This window comes from Daphnia magna, linkage group LG9 (assembly GCF_020631705.1).
Source record: "Daphnia magna isolate NIES linkage group LG9, ASM2063170v1.1, whole genome shotgun sequence".
Lineage (NCBI taxonomy): Eukaryota > Metazoa > Arthropoda > Branchiopoda > Diplostraca > Daphniidae > Daphnia > Daphnia magna.
The window spans coordinates 9,095,897-9,106,167 of record NC_059190.1 but is presented as its reverse complement, the minus strand read 5'-3'; the positions used below and the strand labels follow the sequence as shown (position 1 = coordinate 9,106,167).

Sequence of the window (10,271 nt, the reverse complement as noted above, 5' to 3'; positions counted from 1 at the left end):
TTTATAGACCTACTTACTTATCATAGAATACTTTTGAAAATGTCGTAATACTAATAACGAATCACATTATCAACTAAATAACCATTTGATTATACTAAATACTAAACATTTAATTTTAAATATACAACCAACAACTAGATTTGAACCTAGATCCTTTATCTTAACAATCCAGTGCTATACCAATGAGCTAGCAAAGTAATGATTCAAAGTAAATATTTTGCAATATGCATATACGTATTTAATCTATATTACCAATTAATGACGGCAACATTGCATTCCAACAATTGGCAACATTGTAATTTAAGCAGAACATTTATTCAGTTTACAAGTAGATACAGATCAGTTCAGTATACTCGCTTCTCTGAATTCAGTAAAAGTAAAGTAACAATAAAGTAAATTTGGTCGGGTAAAATAGACTTTATCCAAAATTTATATTTAAAAAAAATCTACTATTTTTAAAACCACTGTCTAACCTGGTACAGTGTCCAATATGGTTCTCCCCTAAATAACAAGATTATTCTTCAAATTCAACAAAAAACAGATATAATTAGTGATATTGTCACACGAGTTGTATTTGAACAAGAACAAATGAATACAACAAGTGATGACCTCTAAACAATGGTTTAACTCGAACAAAAAAGGATAACTATTACCAAAAGTTGGAGAAGCGTCTGAAGACCTAAGATTGTTATTATGGGCTCCCTTATCAGCCCGCCAGTTTCCTCTACAACATCCATTTGTCTGCTACAGAAAGTAAACACGTCTACAAAAAAATTAATAATAAATAAAGTACAGTCTATAACGAAGTCAAATAAAAATTACAAGATTACCTGATAACGAAGGAGTTTCGTAATCCAATTATGAATGGAACGGAAGATAATTTCAATGGAAAAAATTAAAACTAAAACTACAACGGGCGAAACTCCGTAAGCCGCCATGCAAGAACTGTTACTAGTTCGTGTCCGATTTTTTCTTCACAGTTTCATCGAACTGGCAACTTCGGACGTTAGCCAACTCTATTTAAGAATTTCCTACTTATTTAGGAGTAATAAATGATTCGTTAGGGAAAGTTTAGTGTTCGTAATGACAACGTCAACTGTAGCGGCTCTAGGAAGAGATAACCCAATTCCATCTCGTTCAGGTACCTGAACTCTACCAGACAAAGTACGAAAGAAAGTCCTGGTAGAGTTCAGGCCCCTCTACCACAAGCTAGGCGTTGCCGTCATTGGTGCAACATGGTCCCTTCCCTATATACAAGCACTGCCGCTGCCAATCGGTCGGGAGGCCAGGCCTTTTCAGCCTTTATTTATTATTAATTGTACGATAGCTTTTTGTTGTTTTTTTAATTCGTGCAATACAATGCTTTTTGCCCTTAGAATTTTGTTTTCCCTTTTTAGATGGCTTAACGTTATGCTTTCATTTGAATTAATGTTAATTTTCAATTGAAAACGACAAGGTGTAACCGGTTCCACAATTTGATTACGTTATTTTGTACCCTGTTTGCACCCGTTTCGTGTATTACATTGTATTTTACTATTTTTATTGTTTTCTCTTCACTTGTTCACACTTTTTCTGGTTTGGGCAAGGCCTTATCGTTTTCATTGGGTGTTTTCAACTGAAGGGATCCGCTTGATAAGTACCTACCCGAGTTATAACCGATCAGTCATTTTTCAGGTAGCTATTCAATGTGGTTTTACGTGTATCGGGTATTCCCCTTGTCCCAGTACACGAAATTAAAATAGCTTCTATCAGAAAAAACATTAGTCCGAAATAAATAAATTTTACAGAAATGGATAGCCCTCATCATGGAGTATCCATTTCTGTAAAATTTTTGCTTAAAAAGTACTTACTTAAGTAGTAAAACCGATTGGATATATTCTGTCGGTGTGGTTTGACGGGTCGTGAAATTAAATCAATTACAATCAGTAAACTATAAATTCTCAATTTTAAGAAATAGCAGGCATGCATAGCTCTTGACTAGATCTACCCATTTATGCAAAATTATTGCTTTAAAAATACTTACTCCAGTAGTAAACCGATTCACAATTTTGTGTGTAGGTCGGTGCGGTTCGGAGGGGAATCGGGTAATCCCCGTCTCCCTGAAATGCATAAAATTTAAACAATTTTTTGCGGACAAACCGTTTGTCCAAAACAAATAATTTTACAGAAATGGATAGCCCTTATCAAGAGCTATCCATTTCTGTACAATAAATAAATAAATACTCATAAATAAAAATATTTTAGACAAGATGTTCTTTGGCGTGTTTGCACTTTATAGGTGTACTCGACCCAGTAGACGAATGTAAGAAATAAAAATATTTTTCAAAATTTTTTGTCTCTAAATATTTTTTCCTAAATTTTACAGAAAAGGATAGCTTTTGATAAGGGCTATCCATTTCTGTAATTGGATTATATCATATACATATCAATTTTTTTTTATAATTGTGAATTTTTCCCTATGAGCATTGGGTAGTGTAACCGGTTCCAAAACCCGATTACATTATTTTGTACCCTATTTGACCCGTTTCGTGCAATTTATTATAGTTTTATTTATTTTTCTTCACTTCCCCACCCATTTTTAAGTTTGGGCCCGGCCATATCGTTTACAGTGGGTATTTTGAACGAAATCAAACCGCTTGAAAAGCGCCTACCCGGGTAATGACCGATCAGCCATTTTTCAGGTAGGTAGGTCGGTGCGGTTTAACGTGTCTCGGGTAATCCCCTTGTCCCAGTACACGAAATTAAAATAACTTCCATCGGTAATAATATTATTTCGAAATAAAAAATTTTGCAGAAATGGATATCCTGTGGGCTATCCATTTCTGTTAGATTTTTGCTTAAAAAATATCTACTCGAGTAGTAAACCGATTGGATATTTTAAGTCGGTGTGTTTTGACGGGTCATGAAATTCAGTTAATTATAATCAGTTAACTATAAGTTCTAAATTTAAATAAATAACATGAATGGATAGCTCTTTATAAAATCTGTCCAGTTTTTACTTAAATTATCGCTTTAAAAATAGTTACTCGAGTTACACGCAAAATTGTGAATCGGTTTGTTAAACCGATTCACAATTTTGTGTGTAGGTCGGTGCGGTTTGAAGAGTATCGGGTAATCCCCATCTCCCTGAAATACGTAAAATTTAAATAATTTTTTGCGGGAAAACTAGAAGTTCAAAACAAATTATACAGAAATGGATAGCCCTACTCAAGAAATATCCATTTCTGTAAAAAATTATGGACAAATATTCATAAACAAAAAATTTTGAGACAAGAAGTTTTTTTTATAATTTTTGCGGCCTATATAGATATAGTCAACCCTATTGACAAAAGAAAAAAATATTATTCGTTTTGGAATTTTTTCTATGAATATTTTTTCAAAAAATTTTATAGAAATAGATATTAGCTCTTGATGAGGGTTATCGAAACAGGCCTCGACCCCGCAACAAAATCTGGAAGGAGATAGTATTTTATGGGCTGGCATGGTGGAAGTTAATCGGATTGAAACTAAATTTTTGTTATGCTCTTTTAATTGTTTTAACGAACCTTTGTTTGATGGATTGTCAAAATTGTTATGGCTAGTAACGTTATATTTTTGTTTGACGGTACCGTTATGTAATGGAGAGTAACTGTTCTGTAGTGTAAAACAAATTGTTAATCTGGATTGCCTGAAAAATTTTCAGGAAAATAAAGTGAACGAACCATGAAACCTTTTAACAATATATAAAAACGAGTCAAAATACTTGAGGAAAAAGAAATGTGATAACTCAACATGAGCGTAAAAAACGCAGAATTACATTTTCTCTGAATTTTTCTTCGATGCAAGGAATATTCATAAAAATTTGAGGGTGTTCGGGTTATGAAGCAAGGAATATTCATAAAAATTTGAGGGTGTTCGGGTTATAAGCTATTATAACGCTAATGGAGATCTTCTGGTAAATTATTTAATTTCTTTCCTACTCCTTAGCCGTTCAACCACGCAAGGCAGCCAAAATATCTCTTTGTTTGCAAAGCCCCTTCGGCTGTCCAAACACTTTTGCCTCACGCAACAAGTAAAATTCCACTTGCACATAAAGTTCCTCAAAACAGTTGTGGAATACCTATTACTCAGCAGGGGGGCCTACTAAAAACTTTTCATTAAGTTTGAATAAAAACAAAACTTTATAGTAGCACCTTCAAAAAAAGTGATTTTCCATGAAGTTATCATGTGTGTTTTAAATACTTTAGGAAAATAGAGTACCATACATTAAAAAACAGAGTTATGGGAGAAAAAAACCGTTTCAAGGAATGCCAGTTTTCAGTTCAATTTGTGAAAGACGAAAAAGTCTCTTGAAAAAAACTCGTCTAAAAGTTTTTGCGTGGCGTTACAGATTATTACTATTTTTGCAATACTTTTGCGATACTAGGTAGAGAACCACTTTGCTAAGCAGAAAATGTTGGCACATAAGAGAAGGAAGAGCCAAAAATCTTCCAGTTCCCGAAAGAACATTTATCTATAAAGAGAGTTATTTTGTTGTGAGTTTTAGAACAATCATTGACAAAATTAATTATTCTTGGTATTTATCTTTAATTAGTAATATTTTAAGTTTTTCCGGAATGCTCATGATGCTTTAAATATTTTCTTTCTTTCTTTCTTTCTTTCTTTCTTTCTTTCTTTCTTTCTTTCTTTCTTTTTATTTATTTATTTCTTTTTTTTTTTTTTTTTTTTTTTTGCGTAACATTTTTTCTTCCCCCTGAAGGTAGGGTATCTAGATATAGCCGTAGCTTTATGAGCAAAGCGTGCTTTAGCGTTATCGTGCAAGGAACTGCTAGAACGGACGTTCACTCTGAATTCGTGTATCAGCTTCTCGGCTTGAGCTAGCTCCAATTCTAAATATAGCTATAAAAGAAAATTTTAGTAATTTCAAAAATAGGTAGTTGTTTGGATCAGTTGAGAAACCCTGCTCGAAGCACGCGCATTCGCATTCTGTAGTTTCCAATATTTGCATAAGAATTTCCGTTAAAGAAATTAAATAAAATTTGCTATGGCTGGTTCTTTGATAGCGTCTTGTCTGCTAATTGCAGCTTGCTGTTTATTTTCTCAGCTCGTCCGTGTGATTATTAACAAAAAAGTTTCGACTCCCTTGTCCAAGCTTCTATGTCTGGAATTTGTTGCTTCAGCTGAGCTTTGTGCTGCCTGCTTCGAGTTGATTGTGGGTAAATGAAACACAGTTCAAGGTTGCACAAAGATAACATAATTTTTCGTTGCTACGTGGAAAGTTGCGGACGACTATGGAATTTGGATGTACGCTGTGATATTATTTCTTCTTACTCTGTGGTGGGCCACCCATTGGGGTGATGCATCTGCTTGTCCTTACATTCATCTTGAAGCATATCTCGATGGTTCTATCAGTTTTAGCCAAGCTTTTCTTGTCTCCTTGGCAGAAATAGCCGGGGGCCTGGCTATCTACAGGTATCTAGGTTTTAAACCACCAATTCATTGATTGTTTGATTTACATTGAATTATTATTTTCTCATTTACTTTAGGTACGTTCAGTACACTTGGGATTTACAATTATCGGTACACAATAGATCGGTCTGGGATTGCGACGCCGATCTACACGTAAGATTTGTTTCAATATCAGGGCTTAGATTAAAGTCAACCATTGACATGAATTACAGGTATCTGCATTTCACGGGGCATTGGTCGAAGGTGTCGCGACCTTTCTGTGTAGGATCGTATCAAGGACTATTGCTGAGCTCGAACCTCGTTTTGGAACTGCTCTCGATGCCTTCATTGGTACTTCCTTAGTTGTTGCAGGTAGCCAAGCACGTAAAACTTTTGCCTTGTAATCAGAGCAAATGCTAAAATATTATATTACTTCATTGCAGCCTGCGACTATTCTGGTGGATATTTCAACCCAGTATTGGCAACATCTCTCAAGCTGAACTGTCGTGGACATACTTTTGCAGAGCACTTCATTGTCTATTGGATTGGTTCGATCGCTGGATCCTTCCTTTCGTGGTGGACCTATCCTGTCGTTCAAGGAAGTCTATTTCCCATACAATCAATGGATAAAAAACATAAATAGTATTCAGTAAAATTTTTGAATGCAAGAATGCAATGAATGAAGTTTATTCCTCTGACGGGATTAATTAAATGCCCTACGTGAGGATTCTAAAACAACATTCAATTGGATCCATTGATTTCTCTCATTTCCTGCACCAACGGAATAGTCTACTAAAATAAGTCAAGACAGCATCTCTTCGTTCAGGTTTTACCATTAGGATTAGACTTTATTTGGCGACGGGGCTCTTAAATAACATCCGCAATGCCAACAGTCATTAACTAACCAGTCTGGTCTAGTTCATGAACATTTGCACTAGATCTTTTTATGCATTTAGAAACAGTAAAAAAACTAAATATTTAAAATGTTTATATTTGAGATGAAGTAATATTTTAAGTCTTACTGGTGAAGCTTTAATACGTGTCTGTGCAAAGCGTAATAGTTCGACCTGAATCGCTTTTTACAACTATCACAGGGGAAAGCACCAGGGTCCTGATATAAGTTTGCTACATGCAGAGTTGCCGTTCGATCGTCATTTCGTGATCAATGATCTCGATCTCGATCATTCAAATTTTTTGATCAATCGATCCATTTCGGTTGATCAATGAGTAAGTGATCGATCGATGATCAATTTCGATCAAATCGATCGCATAAAAAAAATGTCCCTATCAATTTTATTTCCGTAAAAAAATACACAACCTGAGACCGTGAGACTATACTATTTTCTGTTGGCCGTTGCTGTTGTTTTTTATGGCTGTTCGGCCCACTCACGACCGCAGGACCAATTCAAATTCAAAAAGAGCAACATTCCAAAATTTGAATCAAAAAGATTGCATCTTTTTGAAGTGAATATGAGTCCTGCTGTGTTATACAACCGTTCGCAGGCGGCGGAAGAAGGTAGGCCCCTGTTGCACTCTCTGATAGTGATAGGAAAAAATAAAACAAATAATGAAAATAAAAATTTTTAAAAATCCGAATCCCCGTGAACTTATGAATATAACAGTTTACTAATTAAGTTAAAAATTTAATACTGACAAATCAACAGGGTTATCTTTTGATGTTGAATGTGAAGGCGTGCATCTCATCGCGCAAGACGGCAGTTTTTAGTTGCAGTTGGTTTGTGATTTTGAACTTCGGAATCACTGACTCAAAGTCAAACTCGTAAAGTCAATCTTCGTGTCACTTACCTAACGCAGGCCTTTTAGATTTTTAAGAGCTTTTAAAAACGACCGCCAGGTGTCGCCAGTTTCACCGTGATCACCAATCAACCCCATTTTGATCTCGATCTCGATCTTGATAAGTTGCTGTGATCAATCGATCGATCTTGATCGGACAAAATGTGATCAATCGATCTCGATCATTCAATCGATCGCGGCAACTTTGGCTACATGCCTTCGTTAATCACACCACGTTGTAAATAAAGCTCCACAGATCTCATAAAGATATAAAAGTTCAGAAGAATGGATAGCTTGGTCATGGTATAGGAGTTTAATGGTAGGCGTACATGAGAGTAGCGCTCGGCCCCGCGCCAATCGGAGAGCTTTTTAGTCGATCCGGTGCGGGGATAATCTTAATCAGGGAAGTGATTTCGGTACTCGGTGCGGTGATATCGGTGATCGGTGCCTTCCCGGATTAACAATGAATAGTGATCTAAATTGGCAGTTGCCCTGTGGCCAACAAGAACAAAATGTTATCCTAGTCACGTGATTCTCGTTAACCTATCAGAACGCAAGGTCACTGGTAAGACTAACCCCCTATGGCTGAAGCGGTGTTATCAGTGCAGCACCGATTATAGCACCGTTCCGCACCGAAAAAAGAAATCCCCGCACCGAACTTCCCCCATTCATTTTAATTGGGGAAGCTTAGCGTTGTCCCCGATTAGAATGTGATCGGGACCGAGCCTTACATCAGGGTTGTTACGGTCGCTCAATGCCATGAGAGCTCTTTACATTGGAAGACGTCATCGTTTTTCAAAGGGGAGGAGCCTTTCTTCATGTGACGTCAGTTTCCAGCAGCAAATGGGAGTACAACTTAAACGCGTTCTTTTCGCCATCTAGGTAACGAAAATAAAACAAAGTTTGTTCTCAGTAACGATTAGTATGAAGCTAGTTTCGAAAACATGGCGTCGTCCGAGAATTACAAAAAAATCGTTGGGTTTTGTTTTATTTGCAAGGCAATTTACGACAAGGAAAATCATAAAGTTTCCACATTTGGTGTAAATAAAAGTAACGCACAATCTTGGCAGCAAAAAGTAGTGGGTATTAATGTTGGGGACAAATTGTGTCAGAAACATTTTGATCCACAAGATATTCTCAAAGGAACATTTGTGCTGAACTACTTATGTCCGTACAAAACGTGGAGGCTTGCTGAAAATACAACCCCAAAATACTACCTCAGTAACTTTAAAGCGTTTTTTTCATAAATAACAATAAATTAATTATGTAATTTATTATCAGCATCACAGAAACCCAGCAAGCGTAAGGCACTGGTCGACAAAATTGAAAAATTCATCTGCATAAAAAATAAAGCACAGTAAATAACTAAACAAATAACAGTAAATATCAAGTGTTATATTAAATTTGTTAATCTACAGGAGATGCAAAAGTTATGACTAATCCCTCTCCAAAACTAACATTGTGAACGAAGCAAAAAAGAAGCAAGACCTCCGAAGAAGGAACCACAATAATCAATCAAGATGTTTCATTATCATTAGATTCGTTTCCCAGTTCTTCTGACAGTGGAAATGTTTTACCATCTTCTGCATTGCGTTGTGCAGCCAGAGTTGCCGCGAGCGATTGATTGATCGAGAGCGATTGAGCGATCGCTCGTTTTTTTGCGAGCGAGATCGAGCGATTGATCGCACCAATTTATCGAGAGCGAGATCAAGAGCGAATGGTGTTGAGCGATATCGATCGTAACTTCAGCGCCATCTAGCGGTCGCAATTAAAAGATCTGTAAAAACGTTGAACGGTTGCCTTTTTCCGTTGTAACATGTAAGAAGTGGTCTGCCATTGAAGACGCCACTTTAATTGACAGTTTTTCTAGCAAACGAACAATTATGAGATGGATCCCACGCCTTCCACATCAAAAGATGACCCTGTTATTGATTTGTAAGTTATTTTATTGCCATATCTATGATACCAAGTTTCACTTTCGTTTCTTTTTTGAATTATCTCCATTACTAATTTACTAGAACTGAAACTGAAAGTCAAGATAAAAACTCAAACTCTTCAGGGAAGTCAGGAACGAAAATTTGTAATTGTTTTGATGGACAGTGGAGTCATTCCAGAAATACAATGTTTTGGTGAGCGATTTGAGCAATATCGATCAGCGATTGATCACTTCATAAACGATCGAGCGATTGGAGCGAATTGACCATAAATTTCAAGTGATCAAGAGCGAGAGCGTTGATCACCAAATGGTGAGCGAACGGCAACTCTGTGTGCAGCTACGTTAACACCAGGTAGCACACGCTCTTTTCAAATATTTAAAAAATTAGTTGTAAAAAATTAGTTGTTTACTTCTTAGCGGCCTCAACTCTAGATCAGCTTATTGATGATTCGCCATGCACGCCAACGCCGTCATCTGATAATCAAACTGCATTGGATTGTGCAGCTACTGTAAAGGGATCATGGATTTACTCATTCTTCCCTTTACGGAATAATTAAATTAAAAGCGGTTTAAATAAATAAAAAGAAGACGGCTGATCCACAATGCAAATGTATTGGTTACTAATTCTAAGTCTACAGTTATAAGTTAAATGAGGTGTGACATACCAATTGGGAACAGTTGAACGAGGGGAGAGGGTTACGGTTCACCGGTTTAAGTTAACGGAACTAAACTGGTACTTTAAACAGAGCTGTTAAGTCACAGAGCTCGAAGGGAGCTGTACTAGCTAAACAGAACTAACAGAACTAATAGACTGTACTGAACTGTGAGAGGAAAGTCACGGCCTTTTATATGGAAAAGATGAGCCGTGACCTGAATAAAGAAAACAATAGGGAAAGAAGGCTCCGTGCAAAAGCCACCCCCGACTCGAGTTGACAGTTCTGTCAACTCACTTAAGTCGAATTTTAGGGAGGTTAAAGGGTACCCATCCGCTAGGATGAGTCACGGAGGGGTAGGAAGAATTATAGTTTTAAGTCGTGAGATTTACGGGAGAAAGCGTGAGTTTGAGGTATAAATTATTATTTAATAGTCCTGTGTTAAAGCCACCCCCGAACTG

General features: G+C 36.5%; 1 protein-coding gene and 2 long non-coding RNA genes across 3 annotated transcripts; 2 read left to right on the top strand and 1 right to left on the bottom strand.

Annotated features, from left to right (window-relative positions):
* Window positions 1-4,942: 4,942 nt before the first annotated feature.
* On the top strand, window positions 4,943-6,165 carry LOC116922424 (aquaporin-11; the record flags this gene model as incomplete). The annotated part of the gene is given in 5 exon segments (XM_032928782.2): window positions 4,943-5,195; window positions 5,259-5,451; window positions 5,526-5,601; window positions 5,661-5,799; window positions 5,871-6,165. Coding segments are annotated over 5 exon segments (780 nt in total). The 3' UTR covers window positions 6,071-6,165.
* On the bottom strand, window positions 5,486-6,574 carry LOC123475778. Its single transcript, XR_006651117.1, has 2 exons — window positions 6,450-6,574; window positions 5,486-6,031 (listed from the first exon to the last, which is right to left on the bottom strand). It is a non-coding gene; the product is annotated as an uncharacterized LOC123475778 (long non-coding RNA).
* A 1,580-nt stretch (window positions 6,575-8,154) lies between these two features.
* LOC116922425 lies at window positions 8,155-9,753 on the top strand. Its single transcript, XR_006651116.1, has 5 exons — window positions 8,155-8,442; window positions 8,503-8,578; window positions 8,640-9,156; window positions 9,240-9,509; window positions 9,575-9,753. It is a non-coding gene; the product is annotated as an uncharacterized LOC116922425 (long non-coding RNA).
* The last annotated feature ends 518 nt before the right edge of the window (window positions 9,754-10,271 follow it).